Source organism: Podarcis filfolensis (assembly GCF_964270895.1).
Source record: "Podarcis filfolensis genome assembly, chromosome: 17".
In the NCBI taxonomy this organism is placed as follows: domain Eukaryota; kingdom Metazoa; phylum Chordata; class Lepidosauria; order Squamata; family Lacertidae; genus Podarcis; species Podarcis filfolensis.
The window spans coordinates 35,239,168-35,256,075 of NC_139621.1; the positions used below are offsets into that span (position 1 = coordinate 35,239,168).

Below are 16,908 nucleotides of genomic sequence, written 5' to 3' on the forward strand. Positions count from 1 at the left end.
AAATCTGCAACTCCAGTACAGAATCCTTTTGACTCCTTGTGCTCAGAAGCAGAAGATCAGAGACTTAAGATGAAGGAGCAAAAAGATGACAGTATGTCTTCCCCTTCATTTATTTAACAGGAAATTCCTACTAGAAAAGCAGATCTGAGTGTTTGCTACTCAGCCAACACTGCAATTTCCTTAAAAATGGCTGAATGACATCACAGAAAAGCTGTGTTGATGGATCAACAGGTATTAATAATATTATAAAAAGGAAGATTTTATTAAAACTCTGCAGTGGTACCTCAGGTTAAGTACATAATTCGTTCCGGAGGTCCGTTCTTAACCTGAAACTGTGCTTAACCTGAAGCACCACTTTAGCTAATGGGGCCTCCTGCTGCCGCCGGAGCACGATTTCTGTTCTTATCCTGAAGCAAAGTTCTTAACCTGAAGCACTATTTCTGGGTTAGCAGAGTGTGTAACCTGAAGCGTATGTAACCCGAGGTACCACTGTACAAGCAAAGTTACCCTTTGTGTATGCAGAAAAGGCCTCCGATAATATAGAATGGCAGTTTTTGTTGGAAGAACTCAAGAAAGGGAAGTGAGAAGTAAAGAAAAATCATTTTTTAAAAAATCCCGATTGACTGGCTATCCGGTTGGCCAATCACTATTTAATTAAAACCAGAGTGGAAAAGAAAAAGTTTAAAATGTAAGCAGACGATATGGCAGTAGAACCTAAAGTTGTGGTGAGGGAGGTATAGAGTCAAATTCTAGTGTATAGGAAAGTGGCAGGATACAGACTGAATATAGATAAAACAGAAATAGGCTTAAATGTATCTACTGATCATAAAAAGCAAATACTATAAAAGAATAACTATTATTGGGCAACCAAGCCAATAAGATATGTCAGTATAAGATTATCCAGAGAAATACAGGATCTTTATATAAAAATAATTATGAACCCTTGTATAATGAATGCTTATGTCTGTTCCTAGAATGGTAATTTATTTTTATTTTTTTCAGGAAGGTTTACTGCTTTAAATCTAACACCCACATTTAACTTTTTATTTCAACATCTCCCAGTTAAAATAATTAACGTTATTAAATAAATGGCAAAAAATTATAGTTAAGTTTAGATCCAGGACTATATGATCAAGTGGGCACAAAATATGGGCCAAAAAGAAAAGGGTGACTTCTTTCATCTCTGGTGGAAACGAACAGGGCATTTCAGATCTAGTAACATTTCGTCTATTGCAGACTGGTATAATTGATGCTGAGAGTATACACTCATAGCTAGGCTAACATATTTTATTAGATTAAATGAACAAAATAGGACAACTTTTTGTTTGGATGGAATGCCTTTATTAAACATTGTACTAGAGAAGCGGTTTGGCCAGATATTATTGGTTTACAACAGCTTATGAGAATTAAGCTGTTTAATTGTGAATGTGATTGCCAACTCTATGTTACCTGCACCAAATCGCGCTGTGCACCTGCGCAGATACAGCGCTTCAGATTGCGGGCTTTTCATGTTGCGAACTGGCCTCCAGAATGGATGCCGTTCGCAACCAAAGGTGCCACTGTATTATTGAAGTTTCAAAATACTATGAAGAGACTACCTGATGTGAATGTTAACAAAACTTGCTGTGTTATTTTAAACACCTTCATTTGTTTTGATCAGGTGTTTTATTATTGTATGGTGGATTATTGCATGGATGGTTTATTTCATGTTCCATATCCTCCTGTTGTATCAGCAGATAAAGCAGATTATGTGTGTGTGTGTGTGTTTGCACACATGCACCTAGCACATCATACTTTACCATCACATCCAAACCAGACTACTGAGTGTTACATATTCTTTTTTTATTATTAAATAATTTTTTATTGGTTTACAACAAAAACAAAAACACATATTAATTTCACATCAAATTTTTCACAAATTCTTCTTTTTCTGGACTTCCTTCAGCTTTTCCGTAAATCATCCATAGTCATTATTTAAATTACGCATTCCTTAGATTTATATTGACATTATTTATATCTTTCCTTCTATTCCCTTTAGACAATACTTCTTAAGTTTTCACAGTGCTTCTTTAAATCCCTCTAGCGTTATCTGTCCCTCACTTATATTTTCCAGATATTCCACAAATTTCCCCCAGTCCTCGATTAACTTTTGGTCTCTTAAATATCTAATCTTCCCTGTCAATTTGTCCAACTCCGCATAGTCTAACAGCTTCATTCTCTAGTCTTCCACTGTTGGTATTTCCTGTTGTTTCCATTTTTGGGCCAGTAACACTCTTGCGGCTGTCACTCCATATTGAAAGAATTTACAGTCCTTTCTTTTTATCTCATTTCCTAGTATTCCTAACAGAAAGGCCTCTGGTTTCTTTATAAATGTATATTTTAAAATCTTCTTCAATTCATTATATATCTTTTCCCAGAAGTCTTTCACTTTCTTACATTCCCACCACATATGGTAAAAAGAACCTTCTTTATCTTTACATTTCCAACACTTATTGCATGTCTTATACATTTTCGCTAGTTTTACCGGTGTTATATACCATCTATAAAACATTTTCATAACATTTTCTTTTAACGTCATACATGCTGTAAATTTTAAATTTTCTTTCCAAAGTCTTACCCAATCCTCAAATTGTATGTTATAGCCAAAGTCTCTGGCCCCTGAGTGTTACATATTCATGCCTTTTTGGAACTGTCTTTAAAAGGTAACAGAATTTAAGTTATCACAAATTAATGTTTTCTGCATTTGGGCAATATACTGCTAAATCAGTCACTGTCCTGACTGGGAAACATTTTTTCAATTAAAAGTAGTTGTCTGCATTATACCTTGAAATTAACTCTTTTAACTAGAAATATTTGAGATGGTTTAACATTCATTTGCTTTGGGGTATAATCATGTTTACGCTGTGTGTAGATAGCAAGGTGTAACCTTCTTCCCCTTCTAGGCCAACTCAGAACAAACTGCTGGCACTCTGACTATGTGCCAGAGCATCCAAATCAAGCATCCAGCAGCCCAGAGCCCTGCAAACAGAATTCTGTTCTGCTGAGGCCAGTTTGTATGTGCTGGGGGCCTGGGAAAGAAGAATAGTTTAAAAAATTATTTTTTTAAAAAAACCCCTGAATGACAAAAGATAATCTAAAACTATGGAATAAATCATAGGTTAAAAGTAGGCGTTCACCAGCCTACATAAAGTATGAGTCAATTTCACCAGATAGCATCAGTGTTGATAAATACAGTGGTACCTTGTCAAAACAAAAAATTTTTTTTCCTTCCAGTAGCACCTTAAAGACCAACTAAGTTAGTTCTTGGTATGAGCTTTCGTGTGCATGCACACTTCTTCAGATACCTTCTTCAGATGCATGCACACGAAAGCTCATACCAAGAACTAACTTAGTTGGTCTTTAAGGTGCTACTGGAAGGAAAAAATTTTTTTTGTTTTGACTATGGCAGACCAACACGGCTACCTATCTGTAAGTGGTACCTTGTGTTACAGATGCTTCAGGTTACATATGCTTCAGGTTACAGACTCGGCTAACCCAGAAATAGTGCTTCAGGTTAAGAACTTTGCTTTAGGATGAGAACAGAAATCGTGCTCCGGCGGCACGGAGGCAGCAGAAGGCCCCATTAGCTAAAGTGGTGCTTCAGATTAAGAACAGTTTCAGGTTAAGAATGGACCTCCAGAACTTAACCCGAGGTACCACTGTACATAGAACATTGCTCTGCTATTATGGTTAGGACAGACTTTTCAGTAGAAACTAATGCTCAACTACAAAACCCAGCCATAATTTTTATATCCCTGGCCATTCTGCTTTTTGAAGGTAGAAATGATCGACTGGGACTGACTGGGCTGGTTCCATGCCACATTGAGTAGTTGTATGTCTCCTCTAAAGAATCTGGAACCAATGACTTCTGAAGACTGCATGCAAAGTAGAAGATTCACTGATGTAACTAAAAGCTTTTTAAAAATCAGGAAGGAAGTAATAACTACTTCCCCGCCATGTCAGATCCCACCAGCATGTAGTAACTGCTACAGACCTGACAGCATACCACTGCACAATACGGAGAGAATCAGTCTTCGAATTCTCAACCAACAACATCATGTATTATTATAAAACACTGTGAGCCTTACAGTGAGTGTAACATTTAGAAAAAATATCAGTTCATTCTATATGAGCATTTAATCAGTTCTTGATATGTGGATCACTGATAACAGAAACTATCCGTGGCTAAGCATTTCGGATGCAGAGAGAGAACAGTGAAACGTGTAACACAACATCTCCTCTCCCACTGTGCTGATGAATACTTGTGAAATTTTTAATGTCACAGTGCAGAAGTTTCAACTGATGCCAAACTACATGCTGCTAACAAACCGTTACCTAGGAGCTTACCAAATGATTAATACGGCACATTTTTTTTCTCCAGCTATATGCTCACACTGCCATAAATCCTGCAGGAGCAATCATACATCCTGCTGTTATAAAACAGGGGTCAGAGCTAGGCTTCCGGGTGAATTGCGGTCCACTACTTTAAAAGACAAAACACAGAGAAGAGATCCGTGATACAGCATTGGAAGGAGTGAAGATCTTTCAAAGAACGGAATTTATTTCCTTCTTTAAGTAGCAAAATCTGCACAAAACACCGAAAACATTGCCCATTTTGCCCACTCACTGGCACAGGTGTTGTGTCATCAGGAGAACTGCTGCTGATTCTGGGGACACAGGTCCATGACATAAATGTGCATATGCCTGTTTAGATGCTTAGGTGCCTCTAGACAAATTTAGATAGTGGGTGATTGGCATCCTACCAGCATTCCACTTTGCTGTATGCCCAGTCACCCTATAAGCAAAGTTTAAAAAACAAAACACCACGTAACTTTAAAAGGAGAGGAAGGGGTAGGAGATCTGAGGCCTGGCTCAAAAGACCCAGAGCTTGGCCCCCCTGTACCAACGCCCCTGTGTGTCATTAGTCACTCAGTCATTCTTTCATAACACTCAACATGAAAATCGGATGGTGTTCAGTCAGCCGTAGTATTGTATACTCTCATATGATCCTTTTGGGATTTGAATGAAATTTCACTAAATTTTTGTTTAATTTTAAAATTTTCTCTTGTATTACAATGAGTAAGTGTAAATCATGTCACATCTGGTATAAGCCCGTAAGTTACTGCAGATAGAAGACTTGTTCATAAATTCTAAGGGGGAAAATGCAGAACCGTAAATGAGATCCTAAATTGTACAGTTGTTGTTGTTGTTGCTGCTGCTAATAATAATAATAATAATAATAATAATAATAATAATAATAATAATAATAATTGCTTTGGATTTCAAAATCAATCTACACATCACATTCCTAACAAAATAATGGCTGCACTAACACCACCAATAAGTGTTTTTTTCATTTTTCACTTTATTATTTTTTTTTACAGATGATGACCTTTACAGAGAGCAGGGCAAATAGAGTACAACTTTTCTCCTGCTACCTGATCTCTCTGCGGTTTTCAGTGCCGTTGTTCATGGTATCCCCCTTGACTGGCTTTGCAGAATAGGAACGGGAGACATTGTGTTACAGTGGTTCCATTCCTATCTGCAGGACCGGGTCCAGAGAGTAGCACTGGGAGAGAGTTTTCTGGACTGCTGGCAGGGCAGTGTTTTATACCCAATGCTATTTAATATCTAAATGAAGCTGCTGGGTGAAGTCATTAGAAGTTTGGGGGCAAGGTGCCATTGGTATGTTAATGGCACTCAGCTCTACTCCATAACAGCTGAATCACAAGTGGGTGGGTGGGTCCTGGATTGGTGTCTAGATGCAGTGATGGAAAAGATGAGAGAAAAGAAGCTGAGCTTGAATTCTGGCAAGTTGGAGGCAAGTTGTGGGTGAGTGGTTGCCTTGCCTGATAAATCGGTCAACTGCCTGCCCTAAATTGAGTTGCACTCTTCCTGAGGTAGGTAAGTACACAGCTTGAAGGTGCTTCTGGATCCAGCTTTGTCACTGGAGTCCCAGGTAGCCTCACTGGCTAGAAGGGCCTTGTACCAGCTGTATTTGGGTACCAGGCAGAGGGCCTTCTTGTGGAATGCCCTCCCTTCAGATGACAAGGAAATAAACAACTACAGTGGTACCTCGGGTTTAAGAACAGTTCAGTTTAAGAACGATTTGGCTTGCAAACTCCACAAAACCGGAAACAGTGTCTTGGTTTGAGAACTTTACCTCGGTCTAAGAACAGAATCCGAATGGTGGAAGGGCACCAGTGGCAGAAGGTCTCATTAGGGAAAGCACACCTCAGTTTAAGAACGGTTTTGGTTTAAGAACGGAATTTCGGAATGGATTAAGTTCATAAACCGAGGTACCACTATATCTGACTTTTAGAAGACATCTTAAAGCAGGCCTGTTTAGGAAAGTTTTTCATGTTTGATCTTTTATCATGTTTTCAATGTTCTGCTGGGAGCCACCCAGAGTGGCTGGGGAAACCCAGCCAGATGGGTGAGGTATAAATAATAAAAAGGTGTTGTTGTTGTTGTTGACTGGATTACTGCAATGCACTCTATGTGGGGCTTCCCTTGTGATTGACCCGCAAACTTCGGTTAGTGCAGAATGATGCAGCACAGTTGCAGACAGGAATGGAGCCATGTCAGAATATAATCTGAATGAGTTGCTGATTTGTTAGTGGGCTAAATTCAAGGTGTTATACTGGTATATGAAGACCTTAACAGCTTGGGACCAGTTTACTTGCAGGATTGCCATACTCCACATGTGCCCACTCAACTGCTTCCTAGTTAAGTACAAAACTTGCTAGTTAATTCAGAACTTTGAAAAGTATATTTGAGGTGGGGGTACAGGAGGTCAACATCCACAAATATAAACATTTTATTATACGGAAAACTGAAATATGAGTAGTTTCACAACACAGAAAAGCTTATATTTAGAAAATACTTGTGTATGATTTCACACAATATTATTGTCTAGCAATTGTAGATTTAAAAGTGGAAGGAAACCTAAAATTGTTTCACGCTCAGGTTTAAAACTACATTCTATAGCTCCATACTTTAACTACTCTGAACACCCAGGTAAGCACAAAAGTGCAGTGACCATGTGTTGAAGATTCATTCATCTGGGATGGTCGATTCTGAAGATTCACTCTAGAGTGAATGTAATGGTTATAAAGATCACACCTTTACACTCCACATTAAGCAGCTCCCCTAGGTTTACACCCCTCTTTCATTCTCTGTCTTTTACCTACCATGACTGTCTCTCAGATTTCTCCTCTCTAAGCAAGCATGGAGAATCAGAGAGAACTGACCAACAGTTAAAAAAAACACTCAGTTAAGTTATCTTTACACTGAATTTTGGGGGAAGAAATTTGAGGTGGAGGGGAATCAGTATTTGCATTAAAAAACCATTTTTGACAGTTTGTTAACTTGAACCTCATTGTACTTATGCAACCAGCAATTATACTTTTGTATCCTGATACACAACTGAGAAGCCACTATTATTTTTACTGGGTACCCCTCCCCCCTTGTAATTGCTATGTTCTTCCAAAGAGGTCTGGCCTGCATATGGACATTATCATAACAGGACTGGGAGGTAAGTTAGATGGAGACATAGTGACTAGCCCAAGGTCATCAAGGGATTCATGACTGAGCAATGATATGAATCAAGGTTTTCAAAGTCCAGTGTGCATTTCACTATATTCAACTGTCAGGACATGGATTTCAAGTAAAGACAAAATATTTGAATGAGTAATGGATTCTGTGGATGGTCTACATTTTCACTCTAACCCTAACACTCTAACATTTTCACTCTAAGGGGAATGAAAATGTAAGCTGTCCATGGGATTATATGCCAAAGTCTAGCTTCTAGGAGGGTCACCATGTTGCTCTCCTCCATTTTGCAATATAGGATTGAAAGTGAAAGGAATACATCTCAAAATCAGATTTTTACTTACAAGAGAATCTAAACCTTTCACTTTCCATTTCATGTATTTGATCTTGCTTATGGAAATTCATTGTGGACTTTCCTTTTATTTCATATCTTTAAAGTGTTATAGAACTCACATTCAATGATAATGGACAGCTAATATTAGCATGCCCAATATGAATCCTGTAACCCTGGTGTCCAGAAGAGTACTACATTCTTCTGTTTTGGATGTGCTGCATTAACTGATGCTCTGACAACAAGAATCCTAATTTGTACTGTTGTTGAAGGAAATTACAGTGGTTCAAGAAATTGGATATATGGTGCCATGCCTCTTCCATTCTAGAAGCCTATTTTGAGGCCCTTCCTAACTACCGGGGGCGGGGACACTTATAAAAGATGCTGCAAACAAGCAAGGCTGATGGTTCCTCTATTTGATACATTCTGAAAATGAAGTTTTGCTCCATGTAGGCAGGTTTGTTCTGCCTGGGCACAGTGGAGGGTGCTTTCTGTAGTTGTGCCCAAAGTCTGGAAGGCTATTCCAGTAATATTCAAGAGACAACTGCACTGCTGTCCTCCACACATCAGTATTTGTTCAATAAAATATTTTGAATTAACAATGTTTGGCTGCCAATGTAACTGTTAGCTGGATATTTTATATCTTTTAATGGTTCTGTTTTTATATGCTGGAGTATTGAGTCTGGTGTAGAGTGGTACCTTGGGTTTAGAACTTAATTCATTCTGGAGGTCTGTTCTTAACCTGAAACCGTTCTTAATCTGAGGTACCACTTTAGTCAATGGGGCCTCCCGCTGCCGCACGATTTCTGTTCTCATCCTGAAGCAAAGTTCTTAACCCGAGGTACTATTTCTGGGTTAGCAGAGTCTGTAACCTGACGTGTCTGTAACCTGAAGCGTCTGTAACCTGAGGTACCACTATATTTGTTAATTTTATTTTATTTTTTTATTGTGCTAAGCCACTTTAGGTGTCATTGGTGCCAATTAATGAGGTATATAAATATCTTAATTAAATAATGCCATGAGGCCCTTTGGAAGCTGGAGACGAAACAAACATCAACAAGGCTTATATCACAAGTGGTTTTATATATCTCACTAAAGCCACAATTCTAATGTAAACTTTAAAATATAAATACAACCCGTTTAAAATACAAAGCCTATACAAGATGTAGTAAAATTTGTTCAGCGATGTTTTGTACACAAATCGAAGAGCAAATATTTACAGAAATGGGAGCATAAAACATGCATAATTTCACACCTCTTTTACTTTAGTGAAAATACTGCACACTCGAAGAAAACATCATAAATTTGATTAAGCCCCACCTTTCAGCACAAAAATGAGCTAAATAAATGCTCGGTCAGGGCTTTCAAAGGCAAAGAAAGGGCAGCTACCTCCTCTTAAAAGGCCGTGGTCACAACCTTATTTCCCCAAATTGCATAAGCAAGTCACTCCATAAGAAAAACAGTGACATTGGAAGGATTTATAGAATCCTTTATTGAGTCAGGCGGGAGTATGCCAAACCGATTCTGCAATCAACACCCCCTTTTTTGACTTGCAAGGTGTGTGGGTAAGCAACCTAGCATGGGAGAAAGTACACTCAGTAAAAGTTAATGGATGGAATCCTTCAGATCTATGCAAGCTTTTGACTAACCTTCCTCTAAAAAATTCTCATTTAAACTGTGTAAAAGAAAACACTAAGCAGAATGCAAATCTGTAATTAACTGCACAAAATTCATTCTGCATGCCTTATACAGCAAGTTACAAATGTGGATTCAAGGCAAGTTTGTCCCACTAATTTCAATTACTCTTAACTATGAAAACATCTAAAGTCATAAGCCTAGAGAAAGCTACAATTTTTCCTGGCAGTAAGCCTCAATAAACTCAATGATACTTACTTTTGAATAGGTATGTATAGGATTGTACTGTTAGACACTCTCACGTGGTCAGTATTTCAAAACTGATGCCTACATGGCTTAGGAATTATTTTAAAATATTTAAAAAATGTTAGTTATATTTGTAGAATCAAACAGCCCACGGAGTTTAAAATTGTTACATTTTTCTCCCAATGGAGACGTTGAGGAGTTGTAGAAAATTTAACTGTTGCCTGTACACTTTGTAACAAGTTATTTCTACAGCAATTCTTATATGAATAATACAAAATATTCATTTGATTTAATAGCAGCTGATACAGAAGTTTCTGCAAGGTTCTTTTCTCAAGTAAGAAACTTAATACCTAAGTATCTCATTTCCACTATTAAGGAACACTAGTGTAGCAACAATAATCAATCCTGCAACTTGAGACCAACACCATCCCATTTCAATTTTATATCCTATATTCTTCTACAAGTTAATGCAATTTAGAACTTTAATACAACATTTATAAACATTTTTCTTCATTAATTGTATTTTAGGTTTGGCACAAAGAGAGATGTTTCAGTGGGCTACAGCATGCCTAACTCTGTGATGGATTTAGGTAAGAATGCACGTTTATGTGTCATTGCTACAATATCTACACTGCACTGCTTTCAGTGGGACGTAAACTCAAAATACCTGCCCCATCCACATCATTTCAATACAAGTCACATGCAAATATCTTTTAGAAGCATGATGGCTTGCTAACTAGAGAGACTGTACATAGCACAATTAAAAATAAAGTGCAAGGGCATGTTGCAGCAACTAGGAAATTCACATTCTTTAAAACTGAATTTTTATCTATGAGCTTTTATAGGTAAGGATGTACAACAGATGCATGATGCAGAAGCTGTGGTCCAATATGCCAAGCTTCAGAAACAAAAGCATGAAGGGAAATAGCTAACATTCAGACATAAACATATCATCTGCATTGAGAACCCCCCTTTCACATAGCCTGCCCCTTATTAGTAAATATCAAAAATACGTAAACTAGCAAGGCTTACTGGTAATGCTTTTGTCAGAGTAAAGTATTCTGTAATACCCTGGCCGTAAAAATATTTAGAAACGTCAACAATTTTTAACAAGGCAACACTATATTATACACATATTCTGTGTATAATTTTAAAAAATAGGGTTGGGAGAGATAACCAACCAACTCATGCTCAGAGTAGAAGCACTGAAATCAATGAAACTACTCAAAGTATGACTACCATTGGATTTGCACTTACATCACACTCATATTTCAAACCATATATATTGAAATCACTATGTAGTTAGAGAATATTTGAATCACACAGGATACAATCCAACACGTAGAACCATAGAACTGTAGAGCTGGAAGGGACCTTGAGAGTCATCTAGTCTGGCCCCCAGTAATTGTTTAAATGGAAGTCATCCTAATTTCAGTGAGAATTAAGTATTGTTAAACTGCTCCAGAAAAGTAACATCTTGCATTTCAGCAGGTTGGAAACATGAACATCCCATATGGACCAAGTCTATGTATGTTAGCTGAGAACTTCCACTGAATTTACTTCCAAGTATATATGCACAGGATTACAGACTTAATGATGCTTTTGATAAGATTACAGATAGTTACTACTGCTGCCTGTCATATGATAATAAAAAGTAATATATTTGGTGTTTTGATATTTACTGGAAAAAAGATAGATTATGGATAAGAGGAAATTCTCAGTGCAGATAATGCAGTGTTGCTTTACAAGTGCATGTTCGCTATTTACATGTGTGTGACAAGTTTTTCTAACAAAAACTAATAAAAAGCACCCTGAAACAAATCAAGACAAAATAAATTCAACTTAGTGTACTTATCATATGTTGAATTAATTTCTTCCTTGATTTCTCAATTTAACTGAAAAGCCACTGACAGGTATACATTTTATGAATTAAATGGAAACCTGTAAAATGCAAGCCTTCCAGGAAATAAACAGCAAAATGATTTTTAAAATGTCAACTAATGCAGCTTTTGTTATCTAGAACTATCTATCACAACTGAATAAAGAGGTAGAATTTATTGTGAAACCATGTTTTATTTTTAGCATAAAATCTGACAATTTTCTCTACCCCAAACTACAAATGACTCTTTCTTCATAAATTCACATACAAAGTGGAGATAACTAAAGTTTCAAATGAATTTTAATTAGTCAGAAAGACACATTTGGGCATGAGAAGCTTAAAATAAATATGATAAAGTCTCCAAATTATACATAATATTATGACTTACATTCTTTAAAATAGATTATATGAATTGTAAATGCTACAACTGGAAAACTCTGAGAGCTAACACACCTTATGAAGGCTACAATCTTACACACATTTACTTCCAAGCACATCCAACCTAATCCTACAGGACTTACTTCTTAGTAAACATGAATAGGATTGGGTAACAGGATGGCAAAATACTGTGTACGTTTTCAAAATATTGGGGGGAAATTAGATAAAAGCCATACAACTATTTTAAAGATTCTTTTAAATAAAGCAAACGAAGAAAATCCCAGACCGCCCTTTTGTAAACATCACCATAATATAACAACAATTAGCAGGCTTATATGTTCAAATGTCGTAGTTCAGACTAGGATAGGCATTGGTGCGATTATGAGGAACCAATCTCTGAGTAATTCAGCCAAAAAGCTAAATCATTGCTCTTCTGTAGAATGGGCCTTGTGGACAATAAAGTTTCTTATAATTTCTTTAAATCGAGGGAAACACACACACACACACACACACACAGAGTAGTTGTGCTTAATTTCAGCAGCTGCTCTGTGCAGCTCAGATTTAAAAGTAAGCATACTTACATTTTTATTTCAAAGAAAGGTAGGAGACCAAGCGGAATTTTAATGATCATACACAAAGAAATACAAGCACAAAATTTAAGCACAAAAGAGGTATTGTGTCTTCATGTCTTTTAGATACGCATACGAAAACAGCAATTCCTGGTTCACCTTTTTTTAATGTAAGTGGATTAAAAGTAAGGTTAACAAACTGTCAAAAAGCGTGTTAAATGATAGTGTTTGGTGGTTAAAGTCTGATGGCTGTAAAACTCTGTTGGTGGCCATCTTGGGGCGAGGGGCTTTGATATGAATGAGAAAAGGCAGGCGATGGGGGAGGGGGGCTCACTGCATGCACAGAGCAAGGCAATGGGAGAGACTGTGATACCCTGAAGAAGAAGAAACCCAGCTCCACAGCAAATAAATATGTTGTTAAAATATATATATAGAAAAACAATCATATTATACACTACATGAAACACATTTTTCCAATTGCAATGTCCATAATGATATATAGCACACCACAGGCCTAATAGATTTTAGGCCAGGATATATATACTTGTGCATGCACATTATTCCTAAGTATGATTTGCTACACGGTTATAACACCTACACAGTTTCATTTTATGCCAGACATACTGTACCCGATATATGTGAAGCCTCAAGTAAGTAAATGTTGACCCTGGTTCATTCCAATGAAGACACCGTATATGTTTTGTTCAATTGTTTTCTACCCCATACAGTATTACCCTGCATTTTTCATAGGCCACCTTCCAATTGCATTGCAAGGAATCCACGTACATTATACATATTCCCAGATTTTTTAACTTTATGGAGACAATATTAGCGAGCAGTTAATGCACCCCATATATACACATACTTTTATCAATACTGATAGAGTCAAATAAAAGAAGATGTTTTCTGGGTGGAAAACAGAAAATTAGAAAGCAAGTTATTTATTAATTGTTAATTGCAATGAATGATTTATTACCAGAAACATGTTACATTACAGTGCAAAAAAATAGTTCTACTATATTCTGAAAGCTAGTTAAACATTATAGTCGGGATCCGAAGCTTTTAATCTCCATCCTTCAGACAACAGCCTCCCATGCCCCTTAAAAAGCCGCCCAAAATCATCCAGAGCAGTATCCTATAAAGAGTTGCTACTTCCAGGTTCCTCCTCGCCACTGACTCAGATCACTTTGGATCCAAGCTAGCTTTTTAAAAAAACCAAAAACATGCACCCATTACTAACAGTTATCATAGGCATTATTAGTTGGTATTGGGCACATTTCAGAAAATGTAATGGGGGGCATTATCCAAACACCCACCCATGTTAAAGCTTCATGGGGCCATCTTCTACATGCAAAATTGCAATTCTCTTACTATTTCCTAAAAGTCAATATATTCGGAGTCATGAAGGCCAGAAGACAGAAGGAGCTTCAAGTTAAGCCTTATCTTCCCAATGAAAATGTGGCAAGGATACGTTTGCAACTCAAAATGTAAAATATTAATATGAACGGGGCATAATTCAGTCCAGATAAAACAAGGAACAGATGTATACCAAACTATACACTTTTACTTCAGTTAAAGTGACTCTGAATTTGTGAACTCTTTGGTGCAGTATGTCAGCCATTCTAGGCTTAAGAGCATTTAAAACAACATCTTGATTTTCAAAAAAAAATTAAAACAGCCACCTGTAAAATCTACCAAGGAAAAGCTTTTTTAAAAAATGGAAAGAGAAATGACAATTTAATATGATTAGTTCTGTAGTACTTTTAATGTATAAACGACTATGTTATAATTTTTAAAAGGAAATGAATTTGCCAACTTAAAGAAACCATCGCATACAAAGCAACCAGTACGCCTAGACTACTATTATGAGAAAGCCCAACACTACTGAGATATTTAACAAGAAATCTGCAGTAAATTAATTAAAACATTGCTTTAAATCTCTCACTCCTTTGTATAATCTCCTGCAATTTCTTCTTTCTGGCAGGACATTTGGATACAGAAAAGGCTGACATTATGACACCAGCTTTTTCAAAGAGCTAAAATTTCAAAGACCTTAAGCACAAGCAAAACCTAAGAACAACCCATAACCATCGGTTACACTATTTACACATCATTATCTACACTAAAGATAGATGTGAGTGCAATAGTTTCAATGAGTCGATAGATGGCACCCCAATCTCTCAGTAAATTGGCAAAACGAATAAAATCACCAAGAGCCTCAGCAGTGACAAATATTGTTCTGTTGATCTGAACAAGCATTCACAATGATTAATTAGGGACACTTTGCTTATGCATGAAAAATTAACCACACATTTTATATAACCCTTTGACAAACATGCATAATAAGTGGGATTAAAAGATTACCTACATGGTATATATTTGTACGATATTCAAAATTTGTTCTGTTTATGCAGATTCGATATATACTTCACATTCCGGTTTATTAAGAGACGTTAACAACTAGGCTCAACCAAACTTGTGACAAGTGTGGAATAAACTGTTTAGTATTAGTATATGTATGTATCTAAACACAAATACAAATGACTATTTACTCGTGTATCTTTTTTGAGTAGCTTCTACATTTAAGCATTTCATTACTTTAGCTTTGTTACACTGTATCCTACTGTATCCTACCTGTGCTTTGTTTCTGTTATGTTCTCATATGATTTCTTTTACAGCAATATTGAAATAGAAACTTTTAAGGAAATGAAGGTAGACTTTTTAAAACAAAACAAAACAAAAGCCAGTTAGTTAACCATGAGATGAATTTTCTGTTGTAGCAATGAAGTATCATCAACACTGGAACCCACAAAGAAAATGTTCTGTAAAGGATTGCCCCAATTTAGGGGAATCCTGTACATACTGCAAACATTACAAGGAAGTACAGACATTAAGAAAGAAGTTTCAAAATTTGTCTAAAATAACTGAATGGTTCTAGTTGTTGCAAACTAGTTACTATGAATTTTTAAGTAAGAATTTCTATTTCCTGTTGCCTTGATAAAAATCCCTTTCAAGAAACTGATTAGTACCCAGAAGTGGGACTAAAGAATTTTTCTTTTGAAATATTGAAGTAATTTCTCCATATTTAAAGCTCAATTTGACTAAAGATACTGAATAAAAATTTCCTGAAACATAATGAATGGCTTCCACCATATAATGGTTTTTGAAGTTCGCTGATAACTCAAAGAATATGTGTAAATAAAAAAAGGAAACCACACATATTTACTTATTTTAAAAAAGTATTTTAAACTAAGGAGAAACTGGGAAAGATTTATCATCCTAAAATGCAAAAAGAAACATACTGGAAAGCACGTGTACCAACAGTATTTCTTTAAATGAAATAACCTAAGAAGATAGATGTTTGCAAGCTTGAGCCTGTTGACCACTTAATGATCTGTTGAAAACAAGAATAATCAACTTGAATCTCAGTATTTATATGGACTATGAAGCCAAATATAAACTTGCACAAAGTTTTGGAACACAAAACATTTAATCTTGTCGTAAACCAAATGGGCAAGCTCAGTAGGAAGACGGAAGATTATTTATTGTGCAGCTGTTTTTGTAAGCAAAGGCTCCTAAACAAGGTTCAACTGATAAAACATGATAGTTTCCCATTCTATGCAAGTTGTAAAAATGTTGTAAAATTCATTTTCCTTGGCCAATGTGCAAATAGATGCTGGTACTTGGGAATGATCATGATACTTGTAAACAGTACTGTTCTGTGCTTCCATGAGATATTATTATACTATGATGTGCTACTGATGAAGTTATAGGCAGCAAAGTGACACGATGCCAACATGAATGATTTCTGTTATATAAACAGTTTTCAAAGAAAACTGTTATATAAACTGTTTTCAAAGAAAGTTGGGGGAAGAAGCGTAGTATATTCTTGCATTCTTCAGTGCAAAACCTCTTCAGATATTTATTATCTTCCTTCACAAGATTCTTGTCTATATTTTATGGTCAGCAGTTCACTGAAGAGTAAATAGGCTGGGGGTAGAAGAAAATAAAAAAGGTGTTTCTACTTACTGTTAGGTGATACTGCCTCCATATTTCTGGGCAAGCCTGGAAAATAAAAATATTGATCAGCTGGGAGCATGAAACAAGGTGCTTTACAGCCTGTTGGTTTTGGCATAACACAGTATCCACTGGTGTCGGTCACAGGAAAATAAGAAGCTTAACTGAAAGGGTCTGCATTTCAGCTTCGAAAACCTGGCTAGACAGTTTAATTGAATTTTACACTGGTTTAACACACTCCCTGCCATTGTCAGAAAGCC

General features: G+C 36.5%; 1 protein-coding gene across 3 annotated transcripts in view; it reads right to left on the bottom strand.

The window, feature by feature from the left end:
- Positions 1-16,908, bottom strand: part of ZCCHC7 (zinc finger CCHC-type containing 7) — a 121,756-nt gene that overhangs the window by 18,475 nt on the left and 86,373 nt on the right. For all 3 annotated transcript variants that reach the window (XM_083593474.1, XM_083593476.1, XM_083593475.1), the window contains exon 6: positions 16,661-16,696. In XM_083593474.1, coding sequence (XP_083449600.1) covers positions 16,661-16,696 — 36 coding nt within the window. The remainder of the gene's footprint in view (positions 1-16,660; positions 16,697-16,908) is intronic.